Source organism: Zootermopsis nevadensis, unplaced genomic scaffold (assembly GCF_977971745.1).
Source record: "Zootermopsis nevadensis isolate Lab colony 2312 unplaced genomic scaffold, Znev_1.0 Znev_ptg000010l, whole genome shotgun sequence".
Classification (NCBI taxonomy): Eukaryota; Metazoa; Arthropoda; class Insecta; order Blattodea; family Termopsidae; genus Zootermopsis; species Zootermopsis nevadensis.
In genome coordinates, this window is record NW_028259142.1 from 17,436,353 (window position 1) to 17,455,358 (window position 19,006).

Here is a 19,006-nt window from a genome sequence, read left to right on the forward strand (position 1 = left end):
GTTGCCAAATATAGTATGGAATTACCTGCATGGCAAAGAGTAAGAGGAAAACCAAGGAGACACTACAGATTCTGGGCCAGGTCAGGCAATAAGTTGCCTAACCCATGGAGACAAGAAAAGGAAGAGATATTTTTAGATGCTGAATTCTAATATGAGTACAGTCCATGTCCTACCTCACTAAGAATTTCCTAAATAAGGAGAAGACACAAGCTTCAATTTGAAGAAGCTGAAGGAATAAACATTTTTGCATGTCCCATCATACAGTATTACAAAAGGGTGTTATCTAGTCTACAGTTACAAATGACTTGACCTTTGATATTCACAGCAAGATAAATGCCTGAGATTGTTACACAAAGAAAATGAAGCTGTAATAACATGAAAGATACTTGCCTAATGGCTTCTTTATAGTGCATAAGGGCTTCATTGAGCTTGCCCTGCTGCTGCAGGACAGATGCCAGGTTTGAATGTGCTGCTGCAAACTCAGGAAAAACCTCCAGGGCCTTGAGATAGAGACGAGTTGCTTCTTCAATGTAGCCTTGCTCCCGTTTAATGTTGGCCAAATTGTTGAGAGAATCTGCATGTGTAGGACAGAGACGCAGGGCAGTGTTGTAGCACTCCTCTGCCTCAACCACCTGACCCTTTTCCTTGAGAGCATTTGCCAAATTGCAATATGCATCTGGGAAGTTGGGCTGCAGTTCAATGGCACGGCGATATGTGTCAATAGCCAGGTCAATAAGCCTGCAATGACATATAGTTTATGAAAATAAAAACAAATAAGAAAAACACACGTCATTGGATTTAATATTTTAACACAGCAATAGCAAACTATTATTTATTAGAAATGTTTAAACAATGCAATGGAATTATAAAGACTTCTTTACTCAAATTATTCATAATATCCTGCACTGGATATCAGAAAGTGATAAAGAAACAGTTACTAAATAGCATAAGAAATTTTAAGGGCAATTTGGAACCCTTTCCCTGCATTAAGTCACCACAAACTGAAGAACACAAATTAAAAAATAAAATATTAACAATAATCTTCTTTACAAATTCATGCAGAAAGAAAGTTTCCTACTTCTGTTGCTCTCACTCCAGACAGTGATTGCGCAGGAAACTGACTTCAAATGCCACAACAGATTCTAAAGTGTTTAGTACATTTGTTTCTTAATAAATGTCCACAACTGACTGAACTAGACTGCTGACATGTCAAAACTGTCATTAAGTTAAAAGGGGGCAGGGTGACAATTTACAAGACAGAAAAGTTCCTTCAACTTTCTGAGTATTATGGCAGCTAGGACAGCAGGATTCTCTATATATAAAAAAAGGATTGTTTCACATGACACCACCCTTGCAAACACTACTAGACAGGTTACAAGATAAGCACTAAAGATCTAAACAAAATTTTTCAGTACAGTTCATGCTATTTTAGGTTTATGAATATGCATTGTGGAGTGTCTTTATGGCACTACCCACATGAGAATAAGTCAAGATATCCTAAACTATTATTTTAATATGACAGGTTCATTATTTACACAATAAGAAAACAGTGATTACACTTTGGATTATAAAATCTGTTTATGTTGTGGGTGAGTAAGTGAAGACTACTCTCATGAAAGCCCCAATAAAATTAACAGCAGGTATTCATTAACAGTAAAACCTACTTATAAATGAATCTAAGAGACCTGAGCATATTTTCATTTTAAACCCTTTTTCTGTTTATCAGATAGGTACCTGAGGGTGAAAGAACAATGTACTTAATGCATATGATGTATTTATGATTCAAATCAGAAGTCAGACATTCCTCTTACACATACACACTACACTGTTATTGAGCAGAACAGATTTTTAGTTTCCTTTCTTTTTATCTTCTTTACATACTTTATAAAAAAATGTTCATTAATATTCTGCACATACTTCCTCAGTGGTTGGACCTCCTTCCCTTAGCTATTTCTATTTAATACACTAATTTTACATTGATTTTCATCATATATTGTCAAGAAGTATTTTTGGAAGTCAGGGACATCTTTAATCCAGGTTACATTTTAGCCTGGTTTTATTGTATTTAATCCATTTATAAATAACAAATGTACAGCAATGTAAAGAGGGTTACTTACCCTTGTTCATAATAGACACAGGCCAGGTTTCCATGTACGACTGCATTGTTGGGGCTCAAGTTGAGTGCCCGCAAGTAGGCTGCTACCGCTCTGCAACAAACAATAGTAGCACATAACTCAGACTTTTGCATCTCTCAAGCGGTAAGTAACTCTTCTGTTAAAAATCAAATGCTAGTAAGGGCACCAATGAAGAGAGTGGAAGGCATACTTCTGTAAATATAGTAACTCAATAAGAAATTTACTACAATTAAATAACTTTAAATTACTCTTATTTGAAAACCATTACAAGTGAGACCTTGGAGCAAATTATGAACATTAACACCAGTTTCTTTTGTTGCTTTCATTTACTGTAATTAACATCAAATGAAACTGCAGCTGAATATAACTCTGTAAGTCTTAATTCCAATTTAAATCAACAAGTCAAGATAAAAAGAAAACATACATGTAATTAAGCACCCCCCATGAAAATGTATAATATGATGGAATTTAAAACTATTCTCAGCTCAGAAGTAAATCTGCTAAGTGATTATTTTAACACTATAACTGCTTTACAAGCAAGGGCAGAGTACCCTTTATACACTGAGTAGGATGGGCTGTATGGGTCACTTTGTTGGTCTGGATATGAAATAAAAAGAAAAAGTCTGCATCTCCATCAAATCTGATATGCGTAGCCCATAGCCAGTCAGTTTACTGACTGAGCTATTCATTAGAAAGGAATGAAGACAGATTTACACAGCCTGACAATTAAATAACCGGACTGGCCATGTTAAACAAAGCTATTAACCTTCAGTGGTCACTTTCAAAGTATTCCCATTCCAATTTTCAAACACATCCCAACATTTCTGCCATCCCCAGAAACAATGCTGGAAATAAGTGGAAAAGTTATTTTAATACTATCAATATATTATTCAGAATGTCTTCAAATTAATGAAAATGAGATCCTTCTGTAAACATGATAAACCAAGTGAAATATCTGTTTTGACAAATATGGTGCCAAAAACATCCCAAAACTTTTAGGCAGAATGCTTAGTTGACTGTTTTGGAACAAATTCACAATAACTAATTCCTTTAACATAAAAAAGAATCTGCATGATTTTGACCTTTGAGCTCTATTTTTGTCTCAGTTTGGAATTCTGTATATGGTCATACTGAAAGATCCAAGTGTCATCACCAGCCAGAATTTCTTTAAAAACTCCAGGTTCTTCCAAAACTCTTGTAAAAGGCTAAGAAAATTAATATTCTTCATCTGTGGCTAATACAAGGGAAAATAAAAGGAGGGATGGAACCAATCAAAACTACTACCACTGAATTATGTAGTCCACGTGATCCAAGCTGTGTCAACTGACTGGTAGAATCAGCTGCTGCACAATCCTGCTATTTAGTTGTCAGCTACTGTATATCCCTTCTCGAAGGTATCACCACCTTGTCGAAGGCAATCTGCCGGGTGAGGAGGCTTGCGTGCTCAAATGACCCTTAGGGCTATGCCGGCCTGAGCTTCGGCTCATGGTAGGGTCACCCAAGCCGGACAGGTCTAAGGAGATGCGCTAGACTAAGAGTGATACCCTGGTCCTCCAGGTTGGGGGTTGGGTGTAGGGCTAACAACCTTTCACCTTTAAAAAAAAATATGTGTTACGAAAAAATCAACCAAGCCTCGGATCAGGACGGACTCTTTGGCACGACCACGGCAATTGAAAAAGGACATGAGATTTGGTACCTGGAACATTAGGAGCCTCTATAGGGCTGGGGCACTGAAATCAGTGTGTAGGGAATTAGGGAATTATAAGTTAGACTTAGTGGCAGTGCAGGAAGTGCGATGGGAGGGGGAGGGCACGATCCCAGTGGACAATTTTACATTTTTCTATGGAAAGGGGAATGACAATCATCAGCTAGGGACGGGTTTTTTTGTTCATAGCAGAATTAGGGCAGCAGTTAAGAGAGTAGAATTTGTTAGTGACAGGTTGTCTTACGTAATTTTGGAAGGACGTTGGTGCGACATCATTGTCCTTAATGTTCATGCCCCAACTGAAGACAAAAGCGATGATATCAAGGATAGCTTTTATGAAGAATTGGAATCAGTATTTGATACATTTGGCAAGTATCACATGAAAATTCTGCTAGGAGATTTCAATGCAAAAATTGGGAGGGAGGATGTCTTCAAACCCACAATAGGCAGCGAGAGTCTCCATGCACTTAGTAATGATAATGGCGTCAGAGCAGTGACCTTCGCTACGTCAAAAGATTTAATTGTAAAAAGTACAAAATTTCCACACCGTGATGTTCATAAATACACTTGGACTTCCCCAGATGGCAGAACACACAATCAAATAGATCATGTTTTAGTAGATAAGAGAAGGCAGACAAATGTAATTGATGTGAGATCATTCAGAGGAGCAGATTGCGACACTGATCATTATCTGGTGGTAGCAAAAGTGAGGGAGCGGCTTTCAGTAAGTAGACGAACTAAACAAAATTTTGACACAGAAAGATTTGATTTGAAAAAATTAAGTGAGGGAGAGGCAAAGGAACAATATCAAGTTGAAATTTCGAATAGGTTTCAAATTTTAGAGACAAATGAGGATAATGAAAGTGTGGACATCAACAGGGAGTGGGAAAATGTCAGAAACTGCATCAAAATTTCAGCAAAAGAGAAACTAGGATACTACAGGAGAAAGCAAAATAAACCGTGGTTTGATGAAGAATGTTCAAAATTAATAGATCGAAGGAAGCAAACAAAATTTCAATGGTTGCAGAACCCAAACAAAACAAATGCGGATAATCTATGTAACGTGAGACGTGAGGCTAGTAGAACCTTTAGGACTAAGAAAAGGGAATACCTGAAGGGCAAAATTGCTGAACTTGAGACAAATAATAAGGAAAAAAACATCAGAGACCTGTACAGAGGCATTAATAACTTTAAGAAAGGATATCAACCCCAGACTAATTTGGTAAAGGATGATAGTGGCAATTTGCTTGCAGATCCAATAAAAATTGTGAATAGGTGGAAAAATTTCTTTAGCAAGCTCTTAAATGTTCATAATACTGGTGATATTAGACAGATTAAAATGCATACAGCTGAACTGTTGGTGCCAGAACCTAGCTTAGATGAAGTGGAACTAGCCATTGGGAAGTTGAAAAGTTATAAATCTCCAGGAATTGATCAGATTCCGGCCGAATTAATTAAAGCAGGTGGCAAAGGGTTGCATATGAGGATCCATAAGCTTATTCAGTTAATTTGGGATAAGGAAGAGATGCCACATCAATGGAAGGAATCCATAATTATTCCTATTTATAAGAAGGGGGACAAGACTGAGTGTGGTAATTACCGAGGAATATCGCTGCTATCAACCTCATACAAAATTCTATCCAACATTCTTTTGGCAAGATTAACCCCATATGCGAATGAAACTATTGGGGATCATCAGTGTGGGTTCAGACGAAACAGATCAACGATTGATCAGATCTTTTGCATTCGTCAGATACTAGAGAAAAAATGGGAGTTCGGTGGGACTGTACATCAGTTATTTATAGATTTCAAAAAAGCCTATGACTCTGTGAAGAGAGAAGTGCTATATAATATTCTTATTGAATTTGGTATACCAAAGAAGCTAGTGGGTCTAATAAAAATGTGCTTAAATGAAACCTGCAGCAAAATTCGAGTAGGTAAATATGTATCTGAGACATTCCTCATCAAGAACGGTCTAAAACAAGGAGATGCTTTGTCTCCCTTGCTCTTTAACTTTGCGCTAGAATACGCCATCAGGAAGGTCCAAGGTAGGCAGGAGGGTTTGCAATTGAACGGGACACATCAGCTATTGGCATATGCTGATGATGTTAATTTATTGGGGGACGATATAAATACAATAAAGAGGAACGCAGAAGTTTTACTAGAGGCTGGTAGACAAGTGGGGCTGGAAGTAAATTCAGAAAAAACTAAGTACATGTTAGTATCTCGTCATCAGAAGACAGGCGGGCAAAATTATCTTAGGGTAGCTAATAAATCCTTTGAAAGGGTTACAAAGTTCAAATATTTGGGAACAACAATAACAAATCAAAATGATACTTGTGAGGAAGTTAGGAGGAGACTAAATTCCGGAAATGCTTGCTACTTCTCAGTCCAAAATATTTTGTCTTCCCGTCTGATTTCTAAGAACCTGAAAATTAAAGTATACAAAACAATAATCTTGCCTGTTGTTTTGTATGGGTGCGAAACATGGTCTCTCACTCAGAGGGAGGAACACAGATTGCAGGTGTTTGAGAATCGGGTGTTGAGGAGGATATTTGGGCCTAAGAGGGAAGACGATGGGGCGTGGAGAAAACTGCACAATGACGAGCTTAAAAATCTGTACTGCTCCCCCAGTATTGTGAGGGTGATTAAGTCGAGAAGGGTGAGATGGGCGGGACATGTAGCGCGCATGGATGGGACAAGAGGTGTGCACCGGGTACTGGTTGGGAAACCTGAAGGGAAGAGACCGCTGGGGAGACCTAGACGTAGATGGGAGGATAATCTCAGGCGGGATCTATGGGAGATAGGAGTTGAAGGAAACTGGATTTTGTTGGCCCAGGACAGGGTCCGGTGGAGGGCTTTGGTTAATTCGGTGATGAACCTTCGGGTTCGGTAAGCCATCTAGTTAGTTAGTTAGTTAGTTAGCTACTGTATATCACATTACACTTTTTTGCTGGTGTGCCTACTAAAATTGATTTTTACAGGAACAGGGTGTGAAGATGTAGACTGTATTTAGATGGTTCAGGGTAGGATCTACTGGAAGGTATCTGTGAATCTTAAGGTCTGACAGAGGCAGGAAATTTCTTGGACTAGTTGAGGAATTATCAAGTTTTCAAGAAACTATGTCCACCATGTAGATATGACTATATTGGACCCACAGCACACAGAATGCACACCTCTTGACACAACATTTGATCCATGCAAAGCAGCAAGCACGGGCAGCAGCACCCTGTGGTTCCCACTGGGTATTGGCAGCCAAACCAGGCCGGTTTGGCGGCAGAATGGTGATGATTGTGTACACGATGATGCACTGGTAGTCCATCGTGTCAGTGAGCACCCAGACATGTCAGACTTTCACAGCCAGTAAGTTAACACTGTATACAAGGTCTTGTGTGTGTATGTGTGGGGGGGGGGGCCCAAATAAGTATACAGGCCCCCTGATATTCACTGTAAACTGTCTTCTCCACTTTAGGTTACTAAAAGTACTGTCCCTTCACTGTGCCTCAAACTCCTTAACATGATACATATTCATCTTTTCAAACTTTACAATTTTCACACTGATGGAAAGGAATATTTTCAGTCACTTTCTTTGATAGCCCAATTGTTTTAAAAGGCAGTGATGAAAAACAGCCTTAATTCTGACACTAAAAATGTACAATCAACTAATATCCAGTACAGACAGAAATGAATGCAAACAATCTCAGTGAAAGACACCTCATAACAGATAGAGCTATCATTGTTATTTGTGTTGAGCATTCCAGTCCTGCTCAAGGTATGGACATTTACTTTATTACGTTCCATAAAAACCTATCATATTTTTAGTCTTGCAGAAAAAATATGATTAACCAGAGCTTTCAATTAAGTTACTGTCTACTCATATAAACCACATGGCAAATACTAAAACAAAAAAATAAAGTGGCTGTTCTTAGAGAACTGCATGGATGTTAAAGCACAATGCAGTACAGTAAACCAGAACTGCTTTTTTATTATGTTGAGCTGAGTGTATGGATGTATTTTTATAAAGATAGAAATTAAATAACTGGTTTCCCTCTTCTGCCCTCTTCCATGACCAATCACACATGAGTACTAGCACATATCTAATTCATTTATGTGTAAACTTCCACTAGTCGAGATTCTCATTATATTAAAAAAGTATTCAACAGAACCTCAAAGTTTTGTATGGTCACCACGTTTGTTAACCAGTAACTTTAAGATCAATCTACACAAAAGTTCACAACTCTAGCTACAATGGTACATCAGTTAGCATCATAAAATAGAATTTTTGTGTAGTTGCTCAACAATGTACAACAATATTTGAACAGAAGTTGCATAATTGCCGAAGATCTACTATAACAAATTTCAAGATCAAGTGTCCCAGTGTCGATCCCAACTCAGAAGTTCGCACAGCCGCCATGTCAGAAAAATAAAACAGTGGGAGTAGTCTCCATGACGAATACGACAAGTTTAACGAAAATCCGGCAAATGGTTAAAAATTACTACAAAATCACATGTCCATCATAATTCTGTATACATATTTAAACTGAAAACATGAGCTAAAATCAGTTTCTCACTGAATGCGAGGCTACTAACGTGGCTGCTTCCAAAACATTAGCGGTTTTAGTAAAATTAGTAATATGAATTTGAATTCAAAGCAGTATACACTTTTAAACACGAATCCAGAAATAGTGGTCATAATTTCCAGTAAGCAAAATTATGCCTGTCACCGAATCATGAAGTGGTGGATGTAAGAGAGAGATAAAATTCATGTTACAAAGGACCCGTAGTCGATAATCACAATGTAAAGTATAAGGGAAGGAAGGAATGAGTCATTCGACGGGGGGTTTTCAATGGTTCGCCTTGTTGTATCGGCAACTTCTCCGACATCAATGCGTTACACGCAAGCAAAGCAGGCGCGCGCGACAAATGCCGTTTTGAAGATCATGAACATCACACATCTACGGATATACAGCCTCCCAGAAAAAGTTTTGTGGTTTTTACAAAGAGCATACAATAAAAGCATAAGGGAGAAGTCGTGCTTGTCCGCACGCTTCATCTCCGGAACTTCTTGATGAAGTTTGGTATCAGAGTTTGAAATTAATTTTGGTCCCTGTTAGTCAAATATAACCTTACTTTAAATCATCAGCAAATTTATTTTCAAATTCTCAAAAAATAGATCATGAAAAATACTCAATCCCATTAACGCGTATAAATTTTATTTCAAAGATTGTGATATGCAGAGAAAACCGAACTGTAATAATTTGACTCTATAGGGTGTGATCAGCTCTCTTATAAGGAGTTCTTATTCGCAATAAAAAATTTGTTTGTGCAATAAATAAATATCAAGGCAAATGACGAACGCAAAACAAAAATAACGTGGAAATTATTCATATGCCAAGATATAATACGCCTTTTAACTTGTCCTCTATTGTTGCAGTTTCCAGTCACAGGATCAGAAGTACCACAATTGACATTTGTTTAATTACACTTTCCTCTTATACTTACAAGGGGACCCCGATCCCTTGAAACCCTCCGATTCGGCCCCGGTTTTGCAGTATGGCACTGGATTCTCCGATTGCTTCCCGGCCAAAATACTAGGTGTCGACACTTCACTGTTTCTTTGTAAAAAACAGTTACTTCATAAACCTTGCGAAAGCAGCCCCACTAACGTTGTTCGCCATATTTTAGCCGGTAGCTTGTCAGCATACGATGCAGGCGACCGCGGATTGACTCATAACGAGGCGATTTCTATTATCGCAATGTCTATATTATTATTATTATTATTATTATTATTCAGTGTTCTGTCTGACGACAGGTCCATATGAACAGGATCCTTCCATCCTTTTCTCGGACTGGGACCTGTCCATATACGTTCTTGGCAGATGATCCAGAAGTGGTTTGCCATAGCCTTCTTCTGTGTGTGAATGGAGTAATTGTTGGGATGCCACGGAGAAACCGGGGAAGCCCCCGGAGGAAAACTCCGTGTTGCCTAGACCACGGCCTTGCCCAACACAAGTTATAAATTCTGGAACCCCCGGGAATCGAAACCGAGACCCCAGGATTACAAGGCCAGCGTTCTAACCGCTAGACAACCGTGGCTATTTCTGAATAATTTATTTATTTATTATTATTTAGTGTTCTGTCTGACGACAGGTCCATATGAACAGGATCCTTCCATCCTTTTCTCGGACTGGGACCTGTTCATATACGTTCTTGGCAGATGCTACAGAAGTGGTTTGCCATTGCCTTCTTCTGTGTGTGAATGGAGTAATTGTTGGGATGCCACGGAGAAACCGGGGAAGCCCCCGGAGGAAAACTCCGTGTTGCCTAGACCACGGCCTTGCCCAACACAAGTTATAAATTCGGGCACCGCCGGGAATCGAACCCGAGACCCCAGGATTACAAGCCAGCGTTCTAACCGCTAGACCACCGTGGTTCCTACAATGTCTATAATAGCATTTAATTTACCTTTTAACTCTTTGCATCTATATTCTTCATTTGTTTCTTCACTCACGTTCGAGAACGGGAGCAGTGACTTTGGATTCCTGTAACTGTCCGACTTTCGAAACAATTCGGCAGCTTTAACTGTTTCTTCAGAAGTTGCATTGTCCTTAAAAATGATATATTTTGTCACGTCTTTGATTTTGTTTCTTCTTGAAAATTTGGCCGAGCCTGCAGATGCCTTCATGTTTTATTTTGAAATGTTCATACTGAGTTGACTGCACCCCACTCGTTCTCAAATGTGGATAAAGGGAAACAAGAGCAAAGAGTTAAAAATAAATAATATTGTGTCCTCCAAAGTCACAACAGACATGGCGATTAAAAGCCATCTAACTGGCAACATCCTCGGCCGCCCATAACGTATGCAAACAAGCTACTGACCCGAACTATCGGACAACGTATGTGGACCTGTTTTTACAAGATTTATGAAGTAAGTGTCGAAAGAGGGAAATAAAATCGCGTATTACAAAGAAACAGTGGTGTGTTAATACCTCATATTTTGGAGAGGATATCACTGGAGGGTCCACTGCATACAGCAACACTGGAGCTCAATCAGAGAGTTTAAATCGACCAAATACGTTTAACGGGACTTTACTGTTTCGACAAGGTATCAAATGTTAGCAACTTAGGTAGAAAATGCTGTCTCCCCCCCCCCCCCCCGAAATGTTGAAAAATCCTAAAGAGCACTGACGACTGAGTATAGCTAGTTAGTACTGATAGTTTATGGACTTATCCATCGTCTACGTTTCGGAAGCTGAATCCTCACTGATGGAAATTAGAGGCATCTAGCCACTTGAGCAGACAGAGACCTTTCACCTGAAGACGGGAGTAAACCCAATTCCAGAAACGTTGTGAATATTAAATATACATCACAATATGACCATGTACAGCATAACTGTGATATGCTAAATCAATCATTGTCGTACATCTTCACAGAATCGATGAAGGGCGTGTTTTATGTCAGCAATATTTCACGTTCCTCTATTCTAATCAGTATTCAGAAATGACCGCTCCCGTATTTCATTCTTTGATAATTTTCAAACGAAACATTGGATGCAGTATCTCATTTATTCAATAGATTTTTCAAGAGACAAGTCACGACGTTTATCATCGTCTATTCGCAATTTCGAAACACGCTGAAGGCCAATCGAACATTGAAAGAATTCCACTTTTGACTGTGGGGGAGATGATATATGTTAAAACTACTACTACTACTAGCAACTTAATCCACTTGCCCACAGCATGACTCATAGAAACATCTTAAGGGGGACAAGAAACCAGAAATACAAATTAAATATGCTTAACAAAATTCATTATATCAAATCTAAAACTTCTTGACGATGGTGAAGAGTCAATTGAATAAAAATTTTCTTGGATATTATCCATCGTCTAGTAAATATAAAACGTAAAACGACGTTTCGGAGATGGGACTCTATCTCCGTCTTCAGGTTCCTACACAGTTGGGCCCACTAGATAGAGCTAATCCCTATCTCCGGACCCCTACACATCTCCGGAGATAGGGATTAGCTCTATCTAGTGGGCCCAACTGTGTAGGGGTCCGGAGATAGGGATTAGCTCTATCTAGTGGGCCCAACTGTGTAGGAACCTGAAGACGGAGATAGAGTCCCATCTCCGAAACGTCGTTTTACGTTTTATATTTACTAGACGATGGATAATATCCAAGAAAATTTTTATTCAAAATTTATTATCCCCATTCCCACGTAGCATACGCCGTCTTCATACAAGATGTTAGAAACTGGACCTCGTATGTGAAGACCACACAAAACTAGACACTGTTTCACATATCTTCTGCGCCTTACGTATGACAATAAATAATCTATAAAATGTTAATATATTTACACTCACCACGTACTTTTTATCGGGCTCCGTTAACTTGCACGTGGCAAATGGGCGAACGTATTTATGAAGCCCCGTGAACAAACCTTACGCAAAGTAATTTACAAGAACGCATTAAGAATTTATTACACAAAATTCCGACTCGATTATCGAGCGTGTATCACGAAGCGATAAAAAGCAATAAACTGAAACAAAGGCAATGTATTAACATTGCCGTTATTATACCAGATTCAACAGGGCCAAACTGTTGTACACTTTGCCTGTCAAAGTTAACGAAACACGCTACTATTCAATACATCGATCTGGACGATACCAAATATTTATTCCGATTCCCATTGTTAAACGTCGATGTATATTATCTAACACACAACAGCATAAATGTGCACGGCTCCTGAGGTAATTCACACCATATTTACCGGCTTGCCAAAGTGGACTTACTATTCCACACAGATACACGGCACTGATGAAACCAAAACCAGGATATCAAACAAAAAGGCATAGCACACAGACATGGATGTGCATACGAATATCAATTATTTATATCCTCGCATGTTCTACGCCCCCTTCTACTGTTAAAAGGTAAAAGGCGCTCGAAACTACAAATATAATGTTAGCAATCCCTTTACACCACACTTCCGAGGACTCTACACCGTTGAAAATCACCGGAATGCTATAAATTGCAATGAAAGCACAACCACTACAGCACTTTCCCTGCCATCTACTGATATGTTCGTAACCTCGTACAAACACCGATATAAATGGATTGCTTTAGAAATGTTTAGATGGCAGCACGCTGGTTGTTCGTTACCAACACGAGGTGGAAAATAATCATACAAATTAGTGACTCATGTTTCCGCACAAAATCCACAAGCAGAGACAGATTCTACGGCGGTAATGCCAGATGAACCTACTTACAATTGTAACTTCATTCTGTGTTACAGGTAGAGGCCTCGCCTCTCCTCCCAAGAAGTCCTACCAAATGAAGAAACTTTGGAACAAAATTTCTTCAACCTCATAGTGGACTAGGGCCCCTAAGAAGGGATAGCACTTGCAATCTTCCGCATATAATGTGGAATACTTTTTGTCAATGAATTTATTGCAGCAATTTGCAAAAAGGTCAGAAAACCCACAAGAAATGTCAAGACAGGCAGCTTCAAAACCAAGAATCTAACCCGAAGATGGAGAATTATAACGCGAAATTCGGAACCCCAGACTTAAAATGTGTATTTATTTATTTAGTGTTCTGTATGGCGTACCTAACGTAGTCTAAATTATTTGGAATGATCAGTATAAATTTGGAATAGATCAATTACTGATCAATTACTACTATATTCATTAGATATTATAAAATGGAGTATTTATTTATATAGTGTTCTGTCTGACGACAGGTCCATATGAACAGGATCCTTCCATACTTTTCTTGGACTGGGACCTGTTCATATACGTTCTTAGCAGATGATCCAGAAGTGGTTTGCCATTGCCTTCTTCTGTGTGTGAATGGAGTAATTGTTGGGATGCCACGGAGAAACCGGGGAAGCCCCCGGAGGAAAACTCCGTGTTGCCCAGACCACGGCCTTGCCCAACACAAGTTATAAATTCGGGCACCGCCGGAAATCGAACCCGAGACCCCAGGATTACAAGGCCAGCGTTCTAACCGCTAGACCACCGTGTACTGTCGATAAAATATATAAAATCATGATAGCAGATCTAGGGCTGAGACCTGCCAATCACGAAAGCTGGCGTTCTAACTATAGTGACGTTCGGTGAGTTTCTTTAACGAGATAGCTCGTTTCTAGCACCGGAAGGGCTAAAGAACAATGAGGCCTCACACTCCGGCGTATTTAACAGCTGGGAAAGGCTGTACATGGGGGAGAATTAGATGGCTGCCCCATGACAGACACAGAATCCTCATGACCCTAGTCCTGGTAACATGAAAGTTTGTATGTGCCACGTAATTCTGGGCTCTCGACTCATAACAGTCATTAAACCAAGGGAGAGAAAGGGAAATGCAGTCCAGCAAGCTAATAAGGCAGTAGATTGCAGCGGAAAAGAACTTAATGATGGCAGCGCCTCTATGATGTTTTCTAACGTCGTCCATATTACTTTCCAACTGACCTATTTAAAACAACCTTCCAATAAAGCTGTTAATTTCGCCTGTCTATGGACTACTTGTGTAAACAATTTAACGACGGAGCAAATTAGTGCTCGTAATCTGTACCAGAAAAAACTAGATTCGAACGAGCAATCAAGGGTAGACTGCACACCAATGTTTCGAATTGAATTAAATTAAAAAATTTTCCAACTGCCCGGAAGGGACTGCTGAAAACCACAAATAACCTGTGAAGACTGTCGGTCTCTGGATCAACATTCGAAACCGGAGCCTTCCGAATACGACACATGACATTGAACAGAAATGTTTGTATGCAGCATTAAACTGTCCCTGTGTTTATGTAACACGCCATGGAGACATAGGGAAGTCAAGATAAAACTACACACATTCTTTTAACCTCTGCACTGGAATGGGAAGTGATCTACGCTTTGGTCACAACTTCCAGGTACCAACTGGATGTATCCTGGAGAAGATAGAGTGGAGATAAATCCTTACGCTACCTAGTCTTATAACCGTACAAACTGACTAGCAAACATTTTAACGTAATTTGAATGCAGAATACAATACCATACAGTTTCTGTGTACTATAGTTCCATTCTGACAAGTGGGTGCCAGCAAGGCGATGCTGCAGCCACGATCCGATAACGCAACAAGGAGACCAGCTACGAGCAAACAGTGACAATGGCTCCCAGGCTAAGTGATTCCACCCACCTGCTGCAGTTCAAACAGTAACTAAAGAGAAGGTACACACACGTGGTTTCTGGTTATCGTGTACAGCAAAACCTGCTTATAACAAAATCCCAACGAACATGCGTGTTCTTTAGACCAGTGGTATTCAACCTGGGGTACGCGAAGACATCTTAGGGGGTACGTAAAATTTTAAAAAAATATATATTATTTTATGATAAACACTGAATAATCAGTAATGTAATTTATTTAATTTATTTTAGATGTAGATTATATACTATGTATAACTTGAATTATACACCAACAACTCTGGGGGTACAAATTTGAAGAGAAATTATATCTGGGGGTTATTTATTTTTATTTAGTGTTCTGTCTGACGACAGGTCCATATGAACAGGATCCTTCCATCCTTTTCTCGTACTGGGACCTGTTCATATACGTTCTTGGCAGATGATCCAGAAGTGGTTTGCCATTGCCTTCTTCTGTGTGTGAATGGGATGCCACGGAGAAACCGGGGAAGCCCCCGGAGGAAAACTCCGTGTTGCCTAGACCACGGCCTTGCCCAACACAAGTTATAAATTCGGGCACCGCCGGGAATCGAACCCGAGACCCCAGGATTACAAGAACAAAAAAGATTGAATACCACTGCTTTAGACGACGCGCGCATCACGAACACAAAAATGAGATGTCTGTCCATCCGTCTGAACGCTATTATCTCCGAAAACTACTCGATGAATCTATGAGATTCGGTACATATTAAAAGTTGTCGGGAAAACTAACTTTTGTGTGTAATTTATAGAACAATTACAGACGCTACTTAATTTACACGAAGAAAACTTCTATAAAATTAATAAAAAAAGCCCAACGTAAAAACTGGGACAACACATAAAACAAATCTAACTCTTATGTGAAACATATTTCGATAACGTGAACATTTAACAAGATAAAGGGGCAGTATTTATTGTCCTATGCAGCAGTGGAACAATGGGTTTGTCTTCAATAAATAAACATAAACGCAAATGAGATAAGAAACGTGTTTGCTCAGCCTTCCTACGTCGCTCAGAACCAGTTGCTGTCTTCCCCCTTTCTAGTTAAGGGTTGGGGTGGTTAAAGACCTCTTCCCACTGCTGCCAATCGAATTTGTGATATACGTACACATCCGCGAACACGTACATGCCTCAAATAACAAATAAATCAGAAGGCACGTGGCGATGGTGTATTAAAAAAACAAAATTACTGGACTTTATCCATCGACCAAATCTTATTAAAACCGATTCGGGGCACGAATCTGCCTGTCCTCAGGTAAAACCTAAGGGAGTAGCTATATCAACTGGCCTTCGATGCGGAACGTGAAATTATATTTTAAATATTTTATATTTTATTATCTTATTATTAAAAATTGTGATTTGACGGAAAATATTAACTTAATTCACAATATGACGCAAATATACTACCTTAACAGAGCAAGTTTTACCTGAAGGCGAAGATAGATTACAGTTACCGAAACGTCCTTTTCAATGAACTTAGTAAATGGATGCCCCAGCAGTTAGTCACTTTAAACCAACGATGAATAAATTGTATTCGTGCCACAGAATTAAGCTGAAGGCCAATGTGTTTGTGTAGAGGTGATACTCCAAAACTTTTCGTCAAGAGATTAATGTCTGTGAGTGAACTTTACTGCCCACGGTGGAAGGCAACTTTTAGAAATGCTGTACGACAGTTCAATTTGAATGGAATGCGCGCGCTGTGGGCGTTACTTGTCCTGACAGAACAAAATTCACGCTGCACAGTAAACAAAACGGTTATCGATTCCCTTTCTTCATGTCCACTTCCACGAAGTAAAGTTCTAGTTCACTCTTGCTGCATATTCGGCCAAACCGAGGCCGAAAGCAGTGTCCTTCCCGACAGGTAAATATTCTTTCAACTATGTCGTATTAACCCTTTCTGACCATAAACGCTAAGTTGTGTAGATGAGAACACTTCTCGTCATATCACGACATCTAATACACCCTTCTTTCTCTGCAAGCGACAATTTTGGCTACATGAACGCAGCACAATATGGGGAACAAACGGGGGGGGGGGGGGGGGGGGAGCCAACTCAAAATATTTATTCCATCACTTACCTCCATGAAGGAAGGAACAAACAAACAAAATGAAGGTGAAGAAAAATTCAACGACGGACAGAAGAAGGTAAACACACGGATGAAGGAAACATAAAGAAAGATCTAAAATGCAATCCCGATCTCTTCGGTCGCATAGGGTAACCACTCAGTCGATCAAGAAATTCCCTGCTCTTATCGAACCTAAGATTCGCGTTTGTGGTGCCGGTTCCAAGTCGGCACTGGAGCCCTTTCCGGAGCAAGTAACAATGGCATTACAAATTCTGAAACCAACTCGAGAAATTCTTAAAAGGTTACACACGCAAGATGATAACGCGGACAACTTCGATACATGTAGACATAGTTTGAGTGCACAATAGACTACACACAATATACATATGTTGGAGAAGTTGCCGATAAATAAGGCGACTTGAAAGTACGTACACTTAAAATAACATTCAAAGGACCGAATACAAAGACTGCTCGGAATTAAAATAATTAAGAGACCATCTAACAGCATTCGCTTCTACAATAACTACAGCTGCTCCTTCATATTTTGGAGATTCTCGGTTCGAATCTTACCAGGAGACCGACTATCCAGAGTGATTTTATTCACACAGAAAAAGGAATGCAGTTCAACGTAATCTGATGCAATTATTTTATTGCCTCTTTATGAGTAAACTATTTCAGAAGCTGTGGTTTTACGGTTATTTCTTGTAATCATATGTATGGATAATAGTCTAGACCTATATTTGGGAGATACCATATTAGCAGCTACCTTAAGGTTTTCGTAAATCTCCTGCTTCTCCGAGGGCATTCCGCGATGACACCTTCAAATACGCCACAGCCGCCTCATTCATAACCGGAATCTACTTATCATTCATAACAATCTTCCCATCTCTTAACCAATCAAGTGTCGGGTCAGTGGTTGTTTTGACTATGACGACCTATCTATCACATGGTGGCCGGCGACAACTAAGGTGGGTTAGCTGAAGCAGTCAGACCAACAAGCGTCCCAGTGCCAATACCAATTCCAAATGCACCTACCCGTTGGACTAACGGGGTAAAAGCCGGTTGCAGTTCACACTGGCACATGGTCCCGAAGTAGGTTATTTAAAAAATGCACCGGGTGCTTTTACAACATCGGTATAAATAACATTAAAACGCATTCGGTCTGTTCTGTTCAGATGAGGCCGTCTTGGCAAACCCTGTGTCGCTCGATATGACGTCCACGACGTTGGCATGTTGTCGCGGTTACGTGTTTCTGCTGGCATTGAGGTCTGAACAGATGGCTTCAATGATCACGTCACGATGTTGGTCAATGCTTGGACTAAACGTGCCAGCTATTAAGTCCATAAGTCCCGCTTCATTAGACCGTAAACAACCCGGGACGATAGCTAGAATCATTCAATTAGAAGGCGATGTAAATTTGTGACAGTTGTACATGATGATTGTTCGATACCTTCAGATTTTTCATGCTATGTCGTCCCACACAATAACTGCAAATATACTCTTGCTTGAAAACATCCTCCATTCCATACTACAGAACCGGCCAACTTCATGGGTTATATACGCCAAGAAACGAAAACGTTCTTTCTTTTTTCCCTGCCAATCCATGCCTTATCCCCACTTTAATTTCTGATAGTGACTGTAATCCATTACAACGCCTTTACAAAGGCTGTATATAATCAAACCAATAAACTGGCTTTTAGTCGGCCAATGCACATTTCCACACGAAGCGTCCGAACGAAAACCAGCTCAAGACTTTAATAGGGTGTGTGAAATCGCGTTACCATAAGAAATTCAAAGGTACTGAACGTTCATCCTGTATCAGGAGGGCCGTCCTTAGGGCGGGGAGAGCGGGACGATCGCCCCGAACCACGCGCATCAACATTACGGATTACGAATATTTTGT

The 19,006-nt window shown here is 39.7% G+C and overlaps 1 protein-coding gene across 4 annotated transcripts in view; it reads right to left on the reverse strand.

Moving 5' to 3' along the window:
- The window catches only part of sxc (O-linked N-acetylglucosamine (GlcNAc) transferase sxc), an 83,956-nt gene that overhangs the window by 15,744 nt on the left and 49,206 nt on the right, over positions 1-19,006 (reverse strand). For 2 of the 4 annotated variants that reach the window (XM_087346659.1, XM_087346660.1), the window contains 3 exons: positions 7,017-7,484; positions 2,118-2,207; positions 391-738 (listed from right to left, as the gene is read on the reverse strand). In XM_087346659.1, the coding sequence (XP_087202785.1) occupies positions 391-738; positions 2,118-2,207; positions 7,017-7,162 (584 nt within the window). In that variant the 5' untranslated portion in view covers positions 7,163-7,484. The remainder of the gene's footprint in view (positions 1-390; positions 739-2,117; positions 2,208-7,016; positions 7,485-19,006) is intronic. The other 2 variants (XM_087346657.1, XM_087346658.1) reach the window with 1 other exon arrangement.